This window comes from Diorhabda carinulata, chromosome X (assembly GCF_026250575.1).
Source record: "Diorhabda carinulata isolate Delta chromosome X, icDioCari1.1, whole genome shotgun sequence".
NCBI lineage: Eukaryota > Metazoa > Arthropoda > Insecta > Coleoptera > Chrysomelidae > Diorhabda > Diorhabda carinulata.
Genome location: NC_079472.1, coordinates 25,317,477 through 25,342,939, shown reverse-complemented (window position 1 = coordinate 25,342,939; position 25,463 = coordinate 25,317,477). Strand labels below are relative to the sequence as shown.

General features: G+C 31.9%; 1 protein-coding gene across 6 annotated transcripts; it reads left to right on the top strand.

Annotated features, from left to right (window-relative positions):
- Positions 1-64: 64 nt before the first annotated feature.
- LOC130901250 (sedoheptulokinase-like) lies at positions 65-25,463 on the top strand. 6 transcript variants are annotated; one of them, XM_057812463.1, is made up of 10 exons: positions 81-465; positions 568-670; positions 832-1,047; positions 5,113-5,277; positions 7,840-8,065; positions 8,153-8,412; positions 10,466-10,731; positions 15,084-15,362; positions 16,118-16,313; positions 19,853-25,463. In XM_057812463.1, exons 4-10 carry the CDS (start codon positions 5,240-5,242, stop codon positions 20,040-20,042), a joined length of 1,455 nt encoding a protein of 484 aa, XP_057668446.1. In that variant the 5' UTR covers positions 81-465; positions 568-670; positions 832-1,047; positions 5,113-5,239; the 3' UTR covers positions 20,043-25,463. The 6 variants fall into 6 exon arrangements, with proteins under 6 accessions (XP_057668451.1, XP_057668446.1, XP_057668450.1 ...); XM_057812464.1 differs by having other exon boundaries at positions 100-164; positions 226-670; XM_057812467.1 differs by lacking the exon at positions 5,113-5,277 and having other exon boundaries at positions 81-670.

Genomic DNA, 25,463 nt, shown 5'->3' with positions numbered 1-25,463 from the left:
ATAGGTGATCGATGTACCTGATTCCGATTCATAGCCTCCGAAAATCTATGACAGCACAGAACATACCCAAGAAGGTTGACTTGTATCTAAATTTCAGCAACACAAATTTAGTTCTTATCTATAATATATCACGTAATGATTGCAACACTAAGTTTGCAATTTTTGTTAGTGTATTTTCTGTACCTGACAGCATAAATTCCATTGACAATGATATATACTTTTCAGACATGAAAACTAAGTGGGAATAATGAATATAATTGGGATATTTAAACACTTAATTTGTTTATGAAGAACTAACATGTAGGAAGAAAATTCTACGAAAATGATTTGTTCTTATCGACTAGCACTAGGTATAATATACGAACTGTGTTAGATGTAGAAGTAGACATCAATCTACCACAGTCTTTTACAATCTACTCATAAAATATGGGACTAGTTCAAATGCTCTCACGCTTCCTGAATACAGTAAATATTCAATACCTACATTATTCACTGCTTTTAACCAATGAACATATCTTCAAATCTATTTTTATAAAATCATTAGAGATAACAACAGATATTTTGTAGGACAAACATATTTATAATACAGAGCTGTGCTTTGGTGAAAAGTGAGTGGGTATAAAACTTTAAATTAAGAGTGCCACATTTATCAACGTTCTCAAACTTTATGGTTTGTTTATTGGTTTTATTCAAAGATAGGATATATATATATATATATATATATATCCTATCTTTGAATATATATATATATATATATATATATATATATATATATATATATATATATATATATATATATATATATATATATATATATATATATATATATAGTTTATAAGGAAGTTCAACATCATATGAAGGAACGCGGGAAACACAAACTAATAACACTATGTTATTAAAAGTTATTACTGCATTTATAATCCAAAGGTTGGATGAATGAGTAAAAGTATTTGAAGTGTAGTGCAAATATTGACAGTATCTCTACATAGACTTTTTTCCAAGGATTTTCTCACATTTCAGTAGTTCATTACAAGTTTTGAATTTGTGGTGAGTGTTTTAAGTATGCTTGAAGTTATAATTTTTGACATTTTATAATTTATTATTTTCATTTTAAATGAAATACTCCATTAATTTAATAATAAAATAAGAATTAAACACACCGATTTTCTGCATATTTCTCCTTGCATCCTGCAATTTGGAAAATTCTAATCATAATCAATATTTCATGTGGTAATTTAAGAATTATATATGCATTTAATCTCAAATAAAATTTTTTGGTTGTCTAATTATTTTGCAGAATATTTTTTATCTATATTCACTCATTTCAACAATTTTATTTGAATAAATTGCATATTTTGTTAAAAAACCAAATTAGTATCAAAGCATTAATAAAATTTTTGTAAGAAAATGAGATTTATCATAAATATTGTTCTATTTACTAACAGTTCAAGAAAAGTACTTTGAACATAATTATCCTCATTCTGAACTATATTCTTGGTTTAAATATTGCATGAAAAATATATATTTTGATTTTTTATCATGTCATATCAATTAATTCATTTATTATTACCATTAGAAGGTTTAGATATGATTCTTAGGTTACAAGATTATTAGATTGTTATAAATGCTACTACTATTTATTCTTGTTTTAACATTCCATTTTTGCTTTTTGTAATTGCTGTCCACCATAAAGATTTCTATTGCTAAAATTGATTGTTTGTCTAGTGTTCAATTCATGTTTGTATAGTGTGATGCATTTTTTATATACTTATCTAGTATCAATATATTTTTTTCGTAATTGAGATTTAACTTGAGTTTAGTTGATCATATATTTTTCAAAATTACGATATTTTATTGAGTATGTATGGATTTTGGGGTATTGTATACCATGCGACCAAAAGGATCTATTGTTCCCCCCTGTGACACTGGAGAACCCAGTTTACAGCTGATTCATTCATCCCACTACTTTTAAAAATTCTAGAATGTGGGATGGATATAATTGTCAGAGATCTTTGTCTTCTATTTCAAGCACTCCCAGGTGTATGCTCAGGAGCTCCTTAGTATTCACAGTTTGAGAGAAGAACAAAATATGCACATATTATCTGTTAGGTTAGTGTCTTTAGGTGTTTGTTGATTGTTCTTACTTGTGTTGATACATTCAGCAGATCTACTCAGGTTATAGTTTCCCAGAAGAATCTTTGTATGTCTCAGCCCCTGTAGGTTGTCCCAATATTTGGTTTTGTTCTTATTTACCGTTTTTTCCAGTGCTTTTTTCATTGTTCTGTAGCCGATACCACAGAAGAGTTGGGGTCCCATGAAGGGCTTGTCTGCTTGTCTTGAGCTTATCCTGAGTAGGTGGAATCCAAATTTACTGGTACAATTCTAAGATACACCTTGAGCTCTTGTAAAATATTAAAATTTGATTTTAACTGCTAATTTAAAAGTTTTACATTGAAAATGAAGAAATTATGGCAGATAAAAGAAGGAACAGATGAAGTACTATTCAGGGGTCTCTTGAAATATTTCTAATACTAGTGCAAAGCAACTCAAGTAGTACCTGAAGATTTCGATATCACAACATGTAAAATTACATCATAACACTTAGTGACAAAACATGCTTGAAATCAATAAGTTGAAATCTAGCATCAAAAATTATGTTGTGTGAAGTAGTCTTAATATACCTTATATTAAAGTTTCAATGTGTCAAAAAATACTATTGAAAAAAGTGTCTCATTGTTATTTAAAAATTTCATACCTTATGTGTGACACATATATTAATTTCTTATTTCTTAGACCTGACTTGAAATCACGACAATTCATCAACAAAAAGGCACTATAAGCAACATAGTTCTATGTACATGCCTTAATAAAAATGAAAATATCTGGCTATACAAGGACAAAATACTATTTTGCTGACTGTATACTGCAATGAATATTCTGTTTTCAATTTTCTGATATTGAATATTTGAGTTCTGAGTTCAAACTTTTTTTAGTTCTATAGTAATGATCGTTACTGAAAATAAGCTATATTCATGTTGTCTTTTGACATTAGAAACAAAGCGCTATGTCTTATACTGACTGCAAGCTCAAATGGCATTGTAGAGTCGATAACACTCATGTGTTTAGGAAAAATGCAACCTAATGTTTGTCACGGCATATAGCAGGGAAAGTATTTTTTTTCTAGGAAGAAACGAGCAAAATGGATTGGGTTTTCAAACTTCAGAGGCGGAAATATACCTATATGGTATCTATGGTTAACGATTTGCTTTTTAAACTTCTCGCTTCAAATAATAACCAAATTGTTCCTATAAAAACAATTAGATATCAGATTTAATTCTCAAAAATTAAATTTGGATGTTTTCCAATTTCATCTCAATTTCTTTGTAAAACGAATGACTTACTGATTATAACTTAACGAAATTGATAATCTGAAATTTTTTTGGCTGCTACTAGAAATGACTAACAGATCATGTGAAAATATTAACGTAACGAATCCAACATATGACTACTGAATACTATTGATGAATGTAGAAATACCAAAATATACAAAATTCACATTCATACTAAGATTTTCAAAATTATACTATTGAAAACTATAGGAATACGTATCAAATATAATTATCTGATATCCATGAAATAATCGATTGCTACAGGTCTATGAAGTAACAAACTAAAAATGAAATTAATTAGCTACATTATCCGCACTAAAAACATTCGAATTCAAGCGCTAGTGCCAGAGCGGAAGTCTGAATTATTTATTTGATTACAGCAAATATCTTGTCGAGAATCAGAATTTTCTTTATTAAAATAAAACTTATGTATTGTTCTTCAAAAGAAAGGTTTTCTTCCTCGTAAATGTGTTTGTAGTACCTGAACCTCGTTCTTTTTGATAGACAACTCTAAATAGGAGATGACAATATTCATGTCGAAGTTTACCAATGACTTTCGCTTATGTAAATTATTTCTGTAAAATTAAATTAGCGTTTAACACTACCTGATGATTTATACGCTGCGACTCAAAGGAACTATTGTCCCCCTTTTTGCTGCGATTTTGGAGAACCCTGTGTTTACAGCTGATCCATCAATCCTACTTCTTTTAAAAAGTCTAGAATGTGAGATGACTTTAATTGCCAGAGATCTTCTTCTATTTCAAGCGCTCTCAGGTGTAGTGCTCTGGAGTTCCTTAGTGTTTCACACTTCGAGATAATGTGGATAGAGTTTTTCGTCCTCTGTACAACAAAATCTGCACGTATTTTATCTGCTAGGTTAGCGTCTTTACGTGTTTGTTGAGGCGAAAGTGTCCCTGTTAATATTCGTAGATTGTTCTTACTTAGGTTGATACATTCAGCAGATCTACTCTGATTATAGTTTCCCAGAAAAGTCTTTGCCTGTCTCAGCATCTGTAGGTTGTCCCAATAATTGGTTTAGCTCCTATCTACAGTTTTTAGATTCCTTCAAAGTTAATTTCATTTCATCAAAAAACATACCTGCAAAATCAAGCGGTGAAATCTTAAACTAATACTAAAATTTTACGTAGATTTCAAAAATGTATTAATATACAGGGTGTTCCATTTAAAATAACAAAGTTACAGTCGACTTCCAGTAGAACCACAAGTCGGCCATCTTTGAAAATATTTCAGTTAAAAAGATCGTATCCGAAAATCCAAACGAAAAAATTTTCATGTAGTATTCCCATATATGTAATATTTCTATATGGACAGTTCCTATAAGTGGAAGGTGTTCCGACTAAGTGAAACAAATAGTGTATCGTTCTCTCTCTCCTACGAGCGCTTCAGTTAGTTCTGCGCATCTTTTCGCGCATGAAACATGCGCAGTATAGATAAAGTATCTCGAACGAGAGAGAAAATGAATATTGTCGGCACCGTAATGTAGGAACCTTTATTCACATATCAATTGTCCAAATAGGAGTATTACATATATAATTATTCCCGTTATTGCACCGATTTCCGCCGTTGTGTTTTATTTTTAAAACTGTAAAATTTTAATTTAATTTTGGATGCATAAACAATAGAATAAACAAATAATTTCTCATTGAAATTGAAGCCATTAATCAATTATATAAGTGAGGTTGTCAGAACTTTCATGTTTTAGTATTGAATAATTTCGAGATACAATACAATACAATTTATCTGTCAATTAAATTGTCATATAAGTATGAAAATTATCGCTTGATTTACAAATAGTGTTAGAGATAAAAGTAAAGTGGAATAAAGGAATAATGTGCCAAAGTCTACCAACAGTATGCGCTCAAAAAAGGTAGGAAAAGATTAAAAGTTTAATTTCTAAGATCTACGACTAGTATGATGGATAATTCAATTTATATAAACCTAGTTATATCTACTACTAGTCATTCTAATGACCTGTCAATACTTTTTCAATAAGGCATCTGAGGACAAACAGGATCATTATCCCGTGTTTGAGAAAGTTTTTTAAAGTACATTATGTCGTTGGTTTGCGCAAAAATATGTTGCTTTTTTTAGTTAATTCCCGCTTAAATCAAGATGAGCGACCAGAGTTATAACAAGGAGAGTTTATTCATAAATATTTACTCCATCTTTCTTGATGGAACAAAAGTTTCTTACAGTTACTTTAGTTTTAATATTCTCAGATGTAGTTGTAAGAGAAATAAAAATAGGAAACTGGAGAAATTGGAATATCGGAATTTTTTAAAAACGACTTTTTCACATACATCCCGATTTTCCTGCATGTTTCCAAAATATTTATACTAATCTTCGAAAATTAGTTTACTGCAAACTAACTCTAAATTTCTACATCTTGATAAATATTGCCAATCTAGATAATTATCTTTATCACGTGGTTTGCTTGGAGTATTACATCATAATTTGCAATTAAAAATCGTATCTATAATAACTATCATGCGGCATCCAAAACAACTTCTTAATAGTAGTCGACTTGTGGCGAATAAATTATCGAGCAACGTCATCAAAGCCATTATTTTGTAAGAAAGAAAAACGTATGTCCCCTGTTAGCTCGTCGGAATACCAACAAAACTATTCGCATACTTACCAAAAAGACTGTTTATTACTTTTTTTAAATCTGCTCATCCAAATTTTTCCCTAAAATGAGAAGGAAAAAAGTTCAATTCCATTATTTGAATTAGTTTGATAATGGAATCTAGTATTTTGAGAAAATATTATATTTACTGATAGTAATATTAATTAATGTTTAGCGAAACATATTATTTACACGTGTTTCAAAGAAAACTTATTCACGTTTGTTGAATGATTGTTATTTCAGTCAGTTATCATTTATTATTCGATAAAAAACAGCTGCTAATTATGCAAACTAAAGAATGATAAATTGATTGTACAACTGCCAACAAATGTGGCGAAACTTTTTTCACTGAGTAATTTCATGTATTATTGTCGCATATAGGAAGAGTTGTTTTTTTAACTATTTATCATTATATTTTGAAATAGTGCTACTTGAAATGTTCTTATTAATGTATTGGCAGCGAACATTGACCCATGAGGATTATTGAAGCAACAGGAGGTGCAGAACATTTATTTGATATGGTGGTTTGAAGTGACGGTCGCTAAGAGTATGAACACTGGTTCGTATAATCGTTTATCGCTGTGTTTCAGTTAGAATCATGGTTTCTTTAATAATAACTTTCGAGTTACTATACCAGCCAGAGATTACTGGACACTAGGCTAACGGCTCCATAACCAAGAAGAGCTGATATCTACGATGATAAGCCTAGTATTAAATAATACACGTATTGGTCAGAGTTTACATTGTAGAACAGAGAAAAACTTTAAACGAGTAAAATTATCTTTATTTACTTGGCTGTAAACGCAAGCATTTCCCAGAAAATCAAGTTGATTTGGGATTGTATACATTACCGAATCATGAGTATGAGGCTTGGGAAATGAAGAGGCCGATATTTTAAACAAAGGATAGGCTTGGATACGGCACGGCACATTAGAATCAGTTAGGGGGTACTACAATAAATTCGTAATGGCTGCAGTGGTAGTGGATATATATAAACCACTTCCTCTTTACAAAATCTATCTATCTTGCATCATAAAGTGGAAGGGCCAGAACGTCATATGAATTTATGCCTGTGGCGAACAATCTTTCGGGCTTTTTCGCACGATCCTATTAATTGGAGAACTTTAACACCTGATATCAACTCTTAATTAACGAATGCACACAAAATTTGTAGTCTTATATTATTTCAATTTTTGTCTGGCTGATTTTTAGTTTATTAATTCTTAATTTTATAGGGTGAGATTTATATAACAAGAAGGGGAGTCTGATCGTAAAAAGTACTGTGACTAGTGCTCTGAAAATTTGCTTGCATGGGTTTTCCGAAATGCTCGTTTCAGCTAAAATAATTTCAGTTTTCTGAAACTTCAGATTATACTGAAAGTGGACCCAAACTTCATTATTTTAAACGAAATGCTATGGTTTTTATTAAATTTTTGGAATCTACGCGGAATTTCATTATAACTTTATATAACGGTTAGTATGCCTAAAGTCCATCATTTTTTAATTATTTCACATTTTCGAAATTTTTGGACACATGCAGATCCACTAAAAAATTAAAATATGAAATAATTGAAAAATGGTGAATTTTAGGCATACTATGAAATTCCGCGTAGATTCCAAAAATTTAATAAAAACTGAAATTATATTCGCTAGAACGAACGTTTTGGAAAACCCATGCAAGCAAATTCTCAGAAAACTAGTCGCAGTACTTTCCCATATACATATTGATTGAGCTCGTCGTGAAGGACCCTGTACATAGATTATGGCGAATCTGTACTATGTTGCGATAAATTTTTCTTTTAGGGTAACTATGGTTAAATACATTCTTGGTATTGATATAGGCACCACGTCTGTGAAAGTATGTATTGTTAATAAAGAAACTCACGATGTAGAAGCTCAAAATATTAAAGATACTCAATCTAATATACCAAGTGATACTGGTCCAGGAGGTAATAAACAGGATGTTTCAAAAATTGTTTACGCTATAAATTTGTGTGTGTCCAAGCTGCCCAAACATTTACTTCAAGAGGTTTGTATAACATGAATGAATCATTTTATCAACTTAACACATTGAAGATATTATGAATTTTCGTCAGTACATTACAATATTCCGTAGGTATGTGAAATTGGTATATGTGGACAAATGCATGGTGTTTTGTTTTGGAAAAATGATAGCGAAAAGAGAGCATGGGAAATTATAGAAAAAGATACCTCAGTAAGATATGATGTATCTCTCGATAGAGTTTCTGCTTTGTACACGTGGCAAGACAATAGATGTGATCCCTCTTTTCTAAGTACACTTCCTGTTCCTGAATCTCACTTAAATGTTTCTACAGGATTTGGAGTCGCTACGATCTTCTGGATGACTAAAAACAAGTAATAAAACAATTTTAATACTTTATCATCTATTTAAAACCTAGGAATAGAATATTAGAGATTAAGGTTTAGGGTAAAGAGTGAAAAATTAGATAATGATACAAAACTACCAATTAAGTATGCAATCACTAGTATCCATTATCCATTTTAAATTATTCTTTAAAGCATGTATAATCTAGAAAGTTTCTTTAACTCGTGTTTCGTAAGAAATGTATTAACTCAACTTTTATTTAATTCATATTATGAAGTGAGTAGTGAATTGTGATTGAAATGTACAAAAGTTTGTCAAAGTTTTGCCTTCACACTGCCTATTTCATTATTGAAATGTATCGAACGTGTGTGCATGTGCTACGCCTTCATCTGACAAGCGCACTGACTGATAATTATTTAATGTCCCATCCACATTATTCACGAATTTACACGAAGAAACACGAGTGGACGGTGCCTTCTTTCGCTTTCATTCGCCTCGCCTCCTTGTCGCTTCGCTCGGTGCTGATTTTTCGGGCGCGAGTCAAAGGACGTACGATCTGAATATAGAATAAAGTGTAGATGGATAGCATTCCTGCCACATCCGCTCTTCAAGACTCGTATAGAGAGCCAGTAGGAGGCGCTTTGTGAGAGTCAGGATCGAACATAACTATGGAGGGTTGAGGTAAGGAGTACAATCTAATATGAGAGCTTAGTTTAAAAACTGTCCGCTTGTAGACGGTAAATTATAATTCAAAATTTGACCAGAATGGCGCTCCTGTCGGATGATATATCATATGATCGTTCAGTTCAGCCCTTCGTCCGTCTTATTTGAATGTGCAGTGTTAAAAAATTTTAAATGAGTCGTCGCTTTATTTAAAATTCACACTCGTGCGATAGTAGCGCTTCCATAACGTAAAGAATTTGATGGACACTCTCTGTAGCGAGACACTAGCGAGAGGTTTATATAAAATCGGTGTTGATTTGGCGAGCGTCATACGAAAGAAAAAACGTTAAGGTCGAAATTTATTTTTGATCTGCGAGAATAATAAGAAATAATTGGGTGCCAAACAAGGATGGCGTACGGCGGACGTCCCATCGATTTAATGTTTTGACTGTTCCAAATCGTGTTTGTTTGTACTGATGTGTGTGAACTCGCATTGTCGATGTCGTGGTGGAGAATGATTCCTTTACTGCGATTGATTTCTCTAATTCTGGCAAACAAATACTAGTGCAAAATTGACTGATCTAAGTTGTTCTAATGAAACGGTGGCGACATGTCCAGTTATTCCAAACAAGCCGATGACCATTTGCTTGTGCGCGTACAACTTTGATTGGATTAGGTTCGGCTTGAAAGACCCATACAGTCGATTGTTGTTTAGTTTTGGGTTCATATGCATAGAGACATGATTCGTCGCCTGTTACTGCGAAGGTTGTGGAAGTAATTTACTTAAACTTGCTTTACAAAATCTTTCCAGCCCATGGATTACACCGACGTAAATATGAAATCAGGAACGATTTTGGGAATATAAAAAAATTGATTTTCTCAACAAAAAAAGTATTTTCCCAAAAACCATCACGAGAACTACCGCTATATAATGGGCAAGGGGATTGCTCGTATGATATTGAGATGGGTATTTCCTGTAGCAAAATTTCCTCAGGCCACCGCTTTCCGAGATATCACCCTTAAAAGATGGTGTATACAAAATTATAATTATATTTCCATTGTGCATATTACATCTTTTTTAATCTGAATTAGCATTCATACTTTGACATATAGGAGAGATACTGGCACGTCAACGAGTGAATCAGTGCTGAGTGGTGGCTCTCGGCAGAGAAAACATAAAATGGAACGTTGTACTAGAGCACAAAACTTTTTTCGGACGGCTGGAAACAAAAGTTTCAATTGATAACAATGAGAAATAGTGTGTAAATTTAACATAGAAATAAATCGACATTATATCCTCTTCAAGCACGCAACTTATTCATGAGTGTTTTCATGAATAAGTTTCATGAGTATTTTAATTATGATTCGTGAGGTTTTGGATATATTTTTGCCACTATTTTAGACTAATTAATGTTTTAGACCTGAGAAACTTAGAAGATTCAACCACTCGGGCACAATAGCAGATTTTGCAGTGGCCATGTTGTGCAATTTAGATCGACCAGTTATGTCCTGTCAAAATGCAGCAAGTTGGGGATATTTTAACTGTAGAACGTCAGAATGGAATATTGATATTTTGAAAAATGCGAATTTTCCCGTTGAATTACTGCCTGAAGTTAAAGCAAGCGGTAAAATAGCCGGATATTTAGCTGGAAATTGGCATAGTGTACCAAAGGGAACACCAGTTGGTAAGTCTATGTGATTGCCATAGTTTATCTCGATTATTAGTTACAGGTGAGGGTTGAAATGGATACATTAAAATAAGTATAATATAAATTTTTTGTTCCACACTCATTTATTTTTCTATCACCAGCTTTCAACTTGTTTGCAAACATCTTAATGTAAATCTCAAATGAAAATTGATGAATAGGTATTCAATTTAATATTGGTAACTCATAGAATATTGAATATGTCCTGGCTTAGTCACATGGTTCGATTTAGCTAAGACAGCTTCACATAAAATTGGAGCTTTCTTGAAGACTAAAAAGTTATATACTTCGCAACAACTTCTACTCTTCTGCAAGCCCCCGATTCCTGCATCTTTAGAATATTGCTCGCATATTCGTGGCTCGACTCCCAAGAATATCCTGAATATGCTTGCCTCAATACAAAAGAGAGCAGTTCGACTTATAGGCGATCTAGAACTGACCAGAAACTTGGATAGCTTAGAGCATAGAAGAAAGGTCGCTGACTTGACTCTGTTTTAACGATACTACTACGATAAATGCTTTTTCGAGCTGTCTAACATAATCCCGCCTAGAGCATTATTTGCAAGATCTACTCGAAAGGCAGACGTGACTTTTGAACCCCGAGTTAGCTTGCAGCGCTAAAGAATTTAATTTATCAAGACTCATTTCATTGTAGAAGAGCAACCTTGTGGAATCATCTACCAAGGCACGTCTTCCCCGAACACTACAACCTACAGATGTTCAAAATCAATATCCACAAGCATCTCCACACGGCAGGAAACACTCGAGTGTGAGAGTTCACACTCTTGTGCTTGCTTTTGCTACTTAAGTTTTGAGATATGGCAAAACTGATATGGATAAGTCAAATCTAACTTTGCTATCATAAAGTTTGACGTTTTTAACTCGGAACGTGTTGTCAGTACTATTTGAGTTGTTTACGTTCAACCGTTGTCGCGAAGGTTGTTGTGCCGGAAAACATCGATGCTGTATCATTAGTTCCACTCGAATATATTCAATATTGCAAGAAAATTTGGCTGTTTGAAAGATTTGTTTGCGCTGGATACCGCATAATTTGACAATCGCTCAAAAAAAGTTTGTGTCTATTGGTGCAAAAAAATTCATTTGCGCTGCTTCATAAGACGCCTATGTGATCGAAATTAAACTATGGTTTGAACTCTAGTTTAAACAAAGAAAAAAACAAGATTACTCTATTTAGAGGTCACAGATAAACAGACATGTGCCAGTTGTCATAAATATAACACAAATTTTTTCAGATATTTGTTTTAAAGTTGAAATGAACAACAAAAGAACAAAAAAAATCGTGTCATTTCTATGAAATAGTGCTTTTGGTTAGCGGTGGAATCCAAAAAAAAGATACGGCAACTTGGAAGGAAAAGGAAAAACAATGGGAGGAGTTGACAAGGGAACTTAATAACGAAAATGACATAAACGGTCATATTCTCGATATAACCACAATAAATTTACCAAAAGTTTAATGTAATTTAGCCGAAATATGCCACGAAACTACAACAAATTTTTAAAACATAAATGGGACATAAAGATTCGCTGTCGAACAAAACCTTTTTGTTTTCTCAGCGTATCGACAATGTTGATAATTTCTTCATCATTATCCTCGAGTTCATCAAATATAAAGTGCAAATCTTCAACCGTTCAACCAAAACCCTTCATACCTAATATCCCAAAAATGTGAACAATTTGAAAAAGTTGGGTTCGGATCCTCTGTTTCATATTCAACTACCCCCCGACTGTCGGTAAGGTTTAAATCGAAGTTTGTCTTGTATAAAGAGTGTAAAAAAAGGTATCTGTAGTTTAAACCGACATTTGAGGTTTAAACTTCATTTGTAATATTGAGCCTAAGGCGATAAATCTTCAGACGTCATCGCTCAAAGGTGTAATATTTTATGTATTAATAATGTGTGATACGAGTATGTCCGATTCTTAGACGGGAGAGAGTCACTTGTTCCCTTCTACTTATGTTGTTAGAGTTATAGTTATAGATAATTTTTAATGGTTCCGTAAGATTCGTGTTGGTTCTGATTTTATTTTCCTTGCAATTTTTTTGGATTTTCTTCTTAAAAAATGCTTTGAAATCGGTATATACTATACAATTACTCTTTACTGATTGCTTGTTGTTTTAAGCATTTTTTGCTAATCCATCTACTCTTTCATTTCCCTTTATTCAGATGTGGGATGGAACCCACATGAAATTTAACATCTATATTGTTGTTTCTGCAAGTGAGTAGCTACTTCTTAATATGTTAAGCAAGAGGATGATAGTTGGGATATTGCTGGCAGATAGCGGTTAGTGAACTTTGAGAATCTGTTATTATAAGGATATTCTTGGATTCAATTTTCTGATAGTTTCTAGAAAGGCAAACAGTTTATTGAGGTGGGCAAGCTCTAGGTTTGTAGTAGGAAGGGGTATTGTCCATGGGGTATAGTATCTATTGGTGATAAATCATGGATATTTGGAAATTGCAGAGTCATACCGGATAGGTATATTATGTTGACTATGTGATGAAAAGGAGGAGTAGTTGGGTTGGTTGAGAATTTATTTTTAAAGCGTTTAGATACGAGGTTACGGATTACAGGATTTCTTTTATTCAATAATAATATCTACTAAATGTGTGCGTAAAATTTAGGTCGATTTTCGTTGAATGCATCATATAAATTTGCATTAAAAATATCCATCGCTAATAAATCTCCCGCTGATTTCTTTATGGCTTTCGAAATTAGGTTTGTGGTTTATAGAAAAAACTCAAGGAATTCGTATTTATGATATATTTATTCAATTTTATTAAACAAACCAACGTGATTTATATCAACACCTACATTTTCAATAATATTTAGTTGAATTATTAACGGTGATCATTTTTAACAAAAAAAACATTTTAAATTATTATATGAATGTTAGGAACCTGCGCCTGACTGCTGAATTACATACGAAATTTTTTTTATTACGACTACTGATAACAAGAGGAGGCAATTCAATTCAACGTCCTTGTAGTATTAACCTTGTGGATTGTCATTTTTATATATGAATTTTTTATAATTAAAATAGTTCGTTTCACAAAGTGGCATGTTTCGTTTCTGTCGTTTAGTTCTTGGGTAGTTAATTTGATAGTAAATTCTCACAATGAATTATACTTAAGTGCAATCAGGATGTGTTTTTTCCAACTAGACTAATTTCAGAAGTCGATTTATAATTATCATGACCATTGTATTATAGACCAAAGTAACCAAAATAAAACCTCTTTCGTAGACAACTGCGGCACTAGCTCGCGGCGAACAGGTTGGGAACCACCGCTCTAACCTATACCTTCATAATACTGTTTTGTTTACTTTTTCTTTATCAAATAAGTAAATTTATTTTTTCTATGTCGGTTATAATATTCACGTTTTTTTCATTCATTTGCATTAATAAAGAATATAATTTCTGAATTGGTTAAAAACCGTAAAAACCGTACCGTAGCGGTTCATTTTGTCACGTTTTGCGTTAAAAAAAGTGTCGTAACTTATCATTCTCTTAACGCAATTATAAAATTGTTTTATCAAAATAGTGGGCTGTGAACGCTTTTTTTTCTCATGTCGTTTCATGTAATGTGATGGAGAGTAATCCAAAAAACTACACTCGGCACACATTTCGACGCTCTTCGGCGTCTCTATTAGTGGATTCCGGTGGTGACATAATTCAACTAAAGAAGAACGGTGTGTGGAAATCCAACACAGTTGCTGAGGGTTACGTAGACGACTCGATAAAAAACAAAATGAATTCCGCAGTGAAAATTTTAACAGGAACAATTAGCTCAACTTCAATCAACATTGTAAATATTCACGATACTACCAACAATCCAATAAGTGATTCTACTATAGACGATGTTATTTCTATGATTTCTTTGAACAGTTGTACTTTAAATATTACTATTACAAAATAAAACTTGATAAAAGTTTTGTCGAATTTTTTTAAGTCTACAGACGGAAAAAGTATTTGTAGGAAACTCGCGAGTAAAGTAACTTTTTTTCACTCGTAGGAATTGGTAGGTCAAACCGTCCGACTCGTGAAAAAATATTACTTTACTGACTTGTTGCATAAATAACTATAAATTTTTTAAATAGATGAGAAAAAGAAACGAATTGCCATATTAAAAACAACTAAATGTAGTTACCCTCATATTTCATATTTTCCTATTAAAACCTAAAAATGAAATTTGAACACTTAGGACCTAGGGCATCAAGTGACGGTACCAACATAACCTAGAAATACAAATTTTTTCTAACATATATTAAAACTCCTTGTTAGTTTTAATTGCATTACGATTTGTTTTTCCTAGGAGTTGGTCTCGGTGATCTTCAGTGTTCGGTATTGTCAACATTAGAAACACTGGAAGACGCAGTTCTGAATATATCCACTTCGGCACAAATATCTTTTGTAGTAGATAGCTATGTGCCTAACAATGGTCCTCCAGAAGTACTACCTCTTTACTATTGGCCCTATTTTGGACAACAGTATGTAGCGGTTGCGGCTTCATTGAACGGGGGTAATAGTTTGGCCACGTTTGTGAAAATGTTGCAACAGTGGGTGATGGAGTTAGGATTTAACGTACCTCAATGTAAGTCTCCAGAAAGAAAACATGTCAGATAATAAGTACGATGAGTCGTTATATCTAGTATTTCCGCTCAACTTTACCGAGAAGGGAAAAAAAACATTTTTGTCGATGTTTAAGAAATTGGAGATGATAACCCATGAATCGTAGTTTTTTGTAAACAACACATGTGTTTTTAATAAAAATATGGACTAGGAATAAAAAAAGACATGTTAGTTTAGCGTTTTCATAGAATCCATTTATCGAGGTTTTAGATTTTCCATTTTAGTATTTCCATTATAGGACTGTTTGAACTGGATTTATAAATTAATCTAAAGGTTTTTTTTGGGACGCCCATTTTTAGAAAATGGAGGTATGGCTGAAAGAGAAAAATACGTAGAGAAAACTGTTGTGCGAGCTTTTATTTATTCGACTTTTATCAACATTCGAATTGAGATCTATCTCATGATGTTGTTAAGCAGATCTAGGAGCAGATCCATTTTCTGTTTAGGTCAGGTGTACTTTAGCTTAGGTTATCTCTATACTTTTCTACGAAATGCGATATGTTCTTATAATCAAGAGAAAGCATAGTTTCGTGCAATTCAAAAATCCAGTTTAAAAACCCAATAAGTCAATCAATCCATTTATTGGTACAACCGGAAGTACCAATTTTCGACATCTGGAAACTCGATAAATGGATTCGATGACATCGAAAATGCTAGATTATCATGTTTATATGAATATACTAGTGAAATTATTGTCAACATATTCACAAATTTTAGCGAAAGTTTGGGAAAAATTACTTGCCATTAGTATAGAAGATTCAGCAGTATCAGATCTTGAAATAAGACCAACTTGTCTAGGAGAGAGATATAATCCGGATTTAGCGGCTTCGGTTTCAAATATTCATGTCGGTAATCTTGGATTGGCACAAGTTTTTAGAGCATTATGTCGAGGTCTTATGGAGAATTTACACAGGTTTGTATCCATCGTACAGATATTTTAAAATTATTGAGAATTTAAACGTATTCATTTTTACCTTTATATAAATTTACTTAAAATTCTTATACCAATTTCTGCTTGGAAATAGCAAAGCAATTTTGTGACAGCTGCAGCTGGTTACAAAATAAATAATTCTAATTTTCGACAATTATAACTGTATGTTTCGTAATTTGGCTTTTCAGAAATTATGATCCTCTATCAGATAGATCACTTATCAGCTGATTGCGTATCGTAACCAAGTAGCTAAATTTATGTCAGCTTCCAAACGTCGCGTTCAATTTCCTGTGGAAATTATAAATTTGAAACTTATTTCAAAATAATCGATTTTTTATTATTTTAGTTTGTTGCGCTGATAGATATGTATAGTTTTTTTGTATTTATAGACTTTATTTCAGTTTTGTAATACATTTAAAGTATTTCAATAATTATTATTGAGACTTTGTCAACGATTTACAACAAACGTGTATTTCAGAATTTCTTTACCTATCTTTACGTCGAAAAACAAAAAAGTACAAAAATTGCGAGACTCATTAAGCTGTCATAATTATTAATAAAAAATGAGTGTGTACGGGAGATTAATAACTTTTAAGGTAAAGAACAATAAAAATCGAACGAAACAACTCATCAGCTGGTAAAATTTACTTACAATATACTTGAGTTTGAGTAGATTGGTTTTTTTGTTCAGTTTTCGAAAGTCAGTGACTGCCATCTGGATTACTTTCAGAGTTTTCAAATCATGATGGGGTCAACTGATTATTCTTTCTGAAAAGTCCTATTATTAAGTAGTCCATTTCAACATTAATTCCAGTTAATGTCAAAATCGGCTATTTTTGATCCTTTCACTCTAAAAAAATGTACTTTTTATCATATAACTTTATGGTGAACGAAGTAGCTGTTGATGTTATTTAGGTATTATTGGAATTAAGGCCTTTTTTGTGTGGTAGCAATTAGAAACTATGATCTGTGATCAGGAAGATCGTCTATCAGCTGATTGTAGGTCTTAAACCAGAATCAGATCTTTATAACAGTTTCAGAACATCACGCTCAATTTTCAGTGGAAATTTAAAATTTAATTTTGATCTATAAAGACCCATTCTGATTACTTTTTTTTTCTGTGGCAATTTTGCCATATTTATTCAGTCGTGTAATAAAATGTAGATGTTTATGTATTAACGATTCATAGAAATTTTACACTGAAGTTTAATATCAATAAGCTATTTTTATGTTGAAATGCCAAAAAAATATAAAAACCGCAAACCTCAGTAACGTATAGCTGATAAAATTAAATTATTGACAACCATATAAAGGAAATTAATCAATTTTGAAGTTAAAATATGAATAAACGAAACAACCCGTCAACTAATCGCATTTACTCAGTGGTCTACGAGGTCAGAAAGGATCCTCTACCCGATTAACTTGGATCAGTTTCCGAAAAGTCTTAATTTCAGAGATGAGCTTACTTAGTTTCTATCGGGCGTGTAGTTATCAGTTATAAGAATAGGAAAAATTTGATAATTAACTTTGACGTGAAAGAAGAGAAAAATAGTTGAATACTATAATAAGGGCTGACTAAAAATATGTAGCTCAGTTTGATCCTGACAATAATGTGGTCCACATCTTTTCGACTAAAAAATTCTGCCCTAAAGTGCTTTGAAGCATTAAATTTTTACATATCTTCATTTACTGGTATGTATAGTAACTTTTGGTTGAATTTGTAGTTTTTGGGATGTCCACTGGATTGATAGTCGGGTTTAATACTACTTTTTTTCGCAACTTCCCGAGTCTATGATTCTAAATGCACAAAATAATGTTTCGTATTCGAGTTTTAATCTATACTTAACGCACAAACAACTTTACAAACACAAAGAAATGCTTCAAAAGCTCTGTTGATAATAAGCAAATTGCAGGATCATAAATACGCGTTATCGTTTGTTTACAATGCAAAAACTTTTTGAGGTTATCTTTGATATGTTGAGTGATACTTAGAGTCTTCTGAGGTTGGTACGAAAAATAAAGTTTTTAGTTCTTGAGAAATTTTTGAACATTAAACAAACAAGAGCCAGAATAGCTCTTTTAATAATAATCCGAAGTAATTATGAAAGTACAAAGGTTTTCCTAATGTCATTTCTATCAAATGAAGACCAACACTCATGGATTGCAAACAAAATCTTTATATTTAAAAGTTAATCGACGCTGATTAAGAGAATTATAAACTTGCGTGCAAGGAAATCGGTCCAAGTGTGTTAGTTTAATACATACTACACCACCACCATAAAGTGGACTGGTAAGCGAGCTGTTGCTAGACAATTAAATATGACCCGCGCAGCTGTTCGATGAGTGTGCCAGTGATATGAGGAAATTGGATCCTTTGAAAGGATCAAATCCTTTACAACAGCTTTACTGTTTCAACAAAATTAAGAAATCGTCACCTTAATGTCATTCAAACGACATTGACAGCTCCGTGAGGTGCGAGGAGTGACTATTAGTCCTGACCCTTAAAACACCTGCCATTGATCCAAACTTACTTCAGCTCATCGAAGAAGATGCTTAACGGCTGATAGAATATCGAGCAGATTTTGGAAATTCATATGGTACCTTACGTCGATTACATTGGAGATTAATTTACCTTTATGCATGACAATTCAAGGCTGTACACCGTAAGAATCGTGCAAGATTACATTGCAGAAGTCGGTTTTAGGGTTATGGAGTGGCATGCATGCACCTAAATCCGATAGAACATTTATGGGATTAGCTAAAAAGAAAAATTCGAGCTAGACTTCCTAACCCAATCTCAGAGCTTAGAAGAGCTGTAGGAGAAGATTGTCTCAACATCCTACAAAAAACAATAGCTAACTTAATTAGATCAATGCCCAATCGAAAGAGAGATGTTATTGGGGCAAGAGCTGGTCATAAGAAATTAGGTGTTAAGTTTAAAACTGTCAATAACAATATTTATGTTAATAATAAAAAAGCTTAATTTGCTTAATGTATTAATTTCTCCAGGTTGAACATAGGAAATCGAAATGAGTTTTCATAAATTTCTACTCATATTAAATTGTCTTACAAACAGCATATAGATAACCATATAACAATTGAAAGTTTTTGAATTCAAATAAAAAATAAAAACATTTCAATACGTTGTGATATCTAGTTTTAACGTTCTTCTGGTATCATAGTGAACACAGTTTAAATATTCCTTGTCTGTTGTGTTGATATTTCAGGGCTCATATAACTTTTTATAAGATATTTTATATTGAGCTCTTTCGCTTCTGATCCTTTTCCTTATTTTTATTATAAAAATGTAAAACTATGGCTACACTAAAATAGTTTGAGTTTTGTGTTCACAAAATAGATTACTATTAAGAACAAAAGACATATTTATGTTTGTATACTTTATCAAAAATTAGCGACAAAGAAAAATTAAAATTGAATGCTTACTTTTTGCTTGAAACGTTTAAACTATCAGTTAAAAAGATTCGCGGTTATTCTAATTTAATAATTTTTTATTGTTGCAGTATGATACCAAGGGAAGTATTGCAGAGTGCGAAAATTACTCGAATAGTTGGCAACGGTTCTGGTTTATCTCGGAATAAGATTCTACAAAAAGAAGTCGAAAAGCTTTATCAATTACCCTTGGTATTTACAAAAGGAGGTGATGCTGCGAAGGGTGCAGCTCTTGCGGTTCATTTGCATTCAAACACCTAATTTTTAATATATATTTAGTTTAATAGCATTTGCTTAAAAAATTCTGCAAACATTAAGTCTACTTGGATATGTGTTAATTTAATTGGTAGTTTACTAGTTTATACTCAAAAAAAATTTGTATGATGTTCTAATTATTAGTTTTATCATGTTTTCACATCGGTAATAAAAGGATACGATTTCGTGTGCTCAAAAATATTGTAATAATACATATTAGTAAGACTAATTTAGTTTTTCCCACCGACAGTTTCTCTCGACGGTGGATGATAAAACTTCTTTCTTTTATTACTTACTTATCTTTTAGTATTTTCAAATACGTTTCCAAAACAATTTTGAAATTCCCAAAATCTTTTAATTACATATCCAAAAATATAATAACACTTCTTTTTTAAACTATATTTCCTCTTCATATGAGATTATTTTATATTTCTTTCTGTTTCTTCCCATAGATAAATAGAAATTGAAACAGTTGTGTACTCTATGGGATAATTACCCCTTTATTCCATGTCTTCTTACTTCAATTGGTCAGTTAGGAAGAGATTTTTTAACGCTCATTTCTTGTTCTTAAAAAATTTGTTTTGAAAATGCTTATTAGTAAAACTATTCTAGTTTATACCCATCAACATTTGAGGACAAAACTAAAATTTAATATTTATCATCAAAATCTCCATGTTTGGTTTGTGCCTAGGAAGTAACGTGTATTATTAATATTTATCATGTTTTTGAATTGTTAAAAATGTATTTATTACATATCCAATAATAATACTGCTTTTCATTATTATCATTTGATATCTAGCTCTTGACGTTAAGCCAACACGAGAGGTTGGTATCTTCAGAAGCTGTGATCGTTAAGACCGAAGAAAGGTAATCGTAACGATTTAACAGTCGGCTCAGTCTGCCCTAGTTACCCATAGGTTAGCTCCAACCGGCTAGTCTGGACTGTTCCTGGAAGCGTTTCTATATTTTCGCGTAATCTATGACTATGTTCGATTCTCGTAACAGTACTCGCTATCTGCCAAGTATCGAAAGGAGCGTCCCGGAAATGGTTTATAAACGATGCCTAAGTCAGTTGGAACACAAAACAAAATTGTTCGTCTAACCGTAACTGTCTTAATGGAATACATAATCGTCTCCGTACCAATGACGGTTCTTTGATGGTTTTGGGTTGGAACGAACCTAATAAATATGAAATACCTTAAAAAAATTGATAGAAAGAAAACATCTCACAAAAAACTCACAACAAATTCCCAAACCGAGAAGAATCGTTTTTACTTATTAGTGCTCTCTTTTCGGTTTTTTTCTGGCCAATGGTCGTTCGCTTTACCTCTTTCCAAGCCACAATTTTTGGTAATTTCCTGTAATGGGCTGGTACTCCTGAATAACAGTTTCACTTTGACAGTTGACTGGACGATGCATTATTCGATCATGTGTGAGGGTGGGGCATAAGTTTGTTTCTGACTTAAGCAAACTTTCCAATTCATCTGATTTCCAAAGTCAACTGTCAAACATGAATCAGTGCCACCAACCGATCTTGCTTGAATAAGAAGCGTTCTGTTACTGAGACATTGTTTACTAATTGGCCAGTCAGGTAGAGGTTAACGATATCATTTATATTGCAATAACTAGAAAACAGGGTAAATTATACATATAAGTAAGAGTTTTTATAATAAATATTTTTTTTCTGTTGTATAGTAATATTGTGATATATTTATATAAACAAACTGGTATTTCATCTAGTTTGCAAGCGCTTAGAGGCACTTATTGAGATGAGACTACTTAGATGTTGATTCATGCAATTGATTGAAAAGGAAACATAAATGATCTTATCAGGCACATAATTGAACTAAAACAATTATATGAGGGGGTTATAATAATGTTAAATTTCTAAATGTTAATTGTCTGAACATTTTAAAGAATCGGTTCCAGAAAATTGCAAAATCTTTGAGATTATTAAAAGCGAGGATTATTCAAAACACCATTTGTTCAGTCAATAACTATTTTCTCGTGCATTTATCACCTACAGTATCGATTTTCATAAATATTTGTATTCAGCTTCTTCTTCATCAAAACTGTTTCATATATAAAAAATTGTTTATCGACTTTAATGTAAAGTATTTACAGATAATTGCACACTCAAAATTAATATTATATTAATTTTTCGAATTTTACTCCCTAAATAAAAATGAACCCCCGGTACAAGCTCAACTTTAAAGTAACGGGTGAATAGAACCAAACTAAAAATTTTTATGAAAATCGATACTGTTTAATTAGTTAAATAACTTCTTAATAACAAGTTTATTATTCTTTTTTAACGATATCTTTCATAAGGAGTGGTTGTTAAGGGCCGAAATTGGTTAATAATTCATATTTAAAATTGTCAATTGACATTCATTTAACTGATATAAATATATTTTCACTTAATTCCATGCACAAAAAAAACGACAAATGAACAAAATACTTTGAAAACAAAAATTAGCCAAAATTAGCAGGCGCAGTCTTTCAAAAATATCTCGTATACACTGCGACTCAAAGGATCTATTGCTTCGATACCCTTTTTTTGAAAAGTCTAGAATGGCTTTAATTGCCAGAGATCTTCTATTTCATATGTACTCAGACGTAGTGCTCTAGAGTGTTTCACATTTTGATAGAATGTGGATAGAGGTTTCGTCCTTTGTGCAACAAAATCTGCATTTGTATATTATTCAAAGCTGCTTTAAAAAATTGGTTTGATGTGCAGTTGAACCAGCAAGCATGATATTCTTCGTCGTCCTATACCTCTCTTTCCCTGCATTCAAACCAATCTATGGAATTGGTATTGTTGTACCCTCAATAATTCTCTTTGTGTCGCCATTTTGCGTAAAACTTCTCTATTATACGTAGTATTCTTCTCAATACCTACATTTCATAGGCTTCCAGTTTTTTCATTATTATAATTCGTTATTCAAGTTTTTACATCGAAAGAAGTTTCATATTTTATAAAATGCCCTGCGAGCAATTTCAATTCTTAGTTTTATCTCTTCAGTGCTGTCATTTCTCGAATCAATTCAAGTCCTTAGATATTTGTATTTTTGTACTTTTTAAACGTGGTTGTTTCCAATTTGTAACTGTTCATTTTGATCTTACATATTCCAGAAGTGGTGCATGTATTTAGTTTTATTTAAATCCATGTGTAGCCCTACTGCACGCTGTCTCTCCAGGCTACTAAAAATACGTAAAATTCACTACTTCACTTGTGTAAGAATGGGTACTACATTTAGGCCGGGTGCAAGTTGAGACGCAGCACAGTTTCTGTAACTCTTGTTGTCTAATGGAACCGCGTAAATTAAGAGGCAGGGCAGTACTGCGTCGGCCGTGGCCAAAGTGGCACTCGCGAATGTCACACAGAAACTGCGTCACACTCGCCTAGTTGCCTACAGGTGTTTATGGAAAATTGAAACACGCGAAGAAAAATTGATTGAACTACTGCGAAACCACCGAGAATTATATAATAGAAGTGATCCGAACTATATGAAAATTAAATTGAAACCGTCGTCAAAATGTTATTGTTCTTATTAAGAGGCAACGAAGCCTTATTTATTACATGTGATTTGATTTATTAACCACGTACCTCACCACAGTCGGAATTATTTTTTTTACATCCTTCAAATAAGAAGACATAAAATTAGACAATCATAACTTGGTCACTAATTAGAATATTAGATATTGGAACCATATGTTTTGTTTTTTATCAGATATCAACTTTAAAAAACATATTTCTGTTGTTTATTGTTTTACCAAGAATATTTTGAAGTAATATTTAAAATGAGTCAAATAGCTTAATCTAATTCTTTATTAAATAGTATTGTGATTCTATGGAAAATTTCTGTTTTTTTATGATGATGCTATAATATAATCAATTTCGCTATTTTGGTATTGTTGTAATATAACATCAATTACCTATGTTCCTGTAAAAACTTGAAATTTATTTTTACGGGAAATATATTCCAGAAACTATTTGCAATGTTCTAAAAATAACACTAAATAATTATTGACTGTGGACATACTGTTTACTTATTTTCCAGCTTATCGCATTTTAATTTATTTTTTGAATATTGACGAGGTTTATCTGTGTTTTTCTGTAGCGTTTATCTAATTTGCAATCAATTCATCAAAAATGGAAATAGAAAATACGTCACAAATAATAGTTGTTTATGCAACAATTGCAAAAAGTAAGTGTTTGCCGTTAGGCCGAGTTTGACAATACGTTCAGTGCATACACTTTTTGCACAAGCTACATTCAATTATTTTTCTACGTTCATGAAAAAAAAAATGTTTTATTTAGGAGTAGAAAAATAAAAAGCGTAATTTAAGTGCAAAATATTAAATAATTAATTAACACCATCGGTCAACATTATTATATTATAATTAATATTAAAAGTAAATGTACAATTTTCGCAATTTTCAATATTAGTATTTCTTAGTGAATAATTGGGACGTCATTTCGTGTATTTACGGTATATATCGATCAAATTTAATCCTTCTTCAACCTTACCTCGAATGAAAGACTTCGTTCCTTGTTAGTTTTTGAATTTGGCACCTTTATATTTAATATTGAACCTACTTCTATGTCTTTAATACTCAATTTTTAGAGATCAATTCTACGCCATGCCCCTGCGAGACCAAATATTGCAGCGACCTACAACAATTAATTTTAAAATGTCTTACAAAAGCTAAACAATAATTACTGATTTACTTTTTTCATCAAATACTGGGAATTCGGAGCTTCTTTTAGAAATTGATAAATGTGCCCCCTATTAAATACTTTTGACTTCCGAGAGTTCTGCTTTATAAATGCCATTAGTTTTTTGTAATTTTTAATATTAATATCTTCTCAGATCAAAGTATTGAGAGTTTAATATTTTAGAATAAGTTTTTTTGAAGAATTATTTACGTAGTCGTAGGAAAAATAGTGTACACAACTCGATGGAAACTGTATTCGCACTCGTTACGTTTTAGCACTCGCCGTTACGCAGCTTATGCAAAACAGTAACTAGTGCGATATGTATCAGTTTCCAAACTTGTTATGTAATATACTATTGAAGACCTAAACTTTCTCATACTTAAAACATGAGTTTGATTAATGATCTTGAAAATATCTACAGTTATTTTTAATTGTAACTGTTGATTGTAGTCTATTTACAATTATCAGTATTAATTATATATATCCATATTAAGAATGTTATTCTATACTTTCCTGCTTGTTAATGTTTCATCTAAAACTTCAAAAATAATTGCCAATAGCTTGCCATTGTAAATCAGAATAAAAACTTGTCAAATAGCGTTTAAACACCAACACAATTAGTTTATTTTTAGCGAATCTGAATTGATCTTTACTACAGCATGTAATTTGTTCATTCATAGTAAAATAAAGTATTAATAACCAAA

Bases quoted from the DNA above. Each gene is read 5' to 3' on its own strand.
- LOC130901250 (XM_057812463.1), top strand. From the start codon at position 5,240: ATGTGCCAAAGTCTACCAACAGTATGCGCTCAAAAAAG. The intron at 8,413-10,465 runs GTAATAAAACAA...TTAATGTTTTAG, and splicing joins TTCTGGATGACTAAAAACAA to ACCTGAGAAACTTAGAAGAT. The intron at 16,314-19,852 runs GTTTGTATCCAT...TTATTGTTGCAG, and splicing joins CTTATGGAGAATTTACACAG to TATGATACCAAGGGAAGTAT.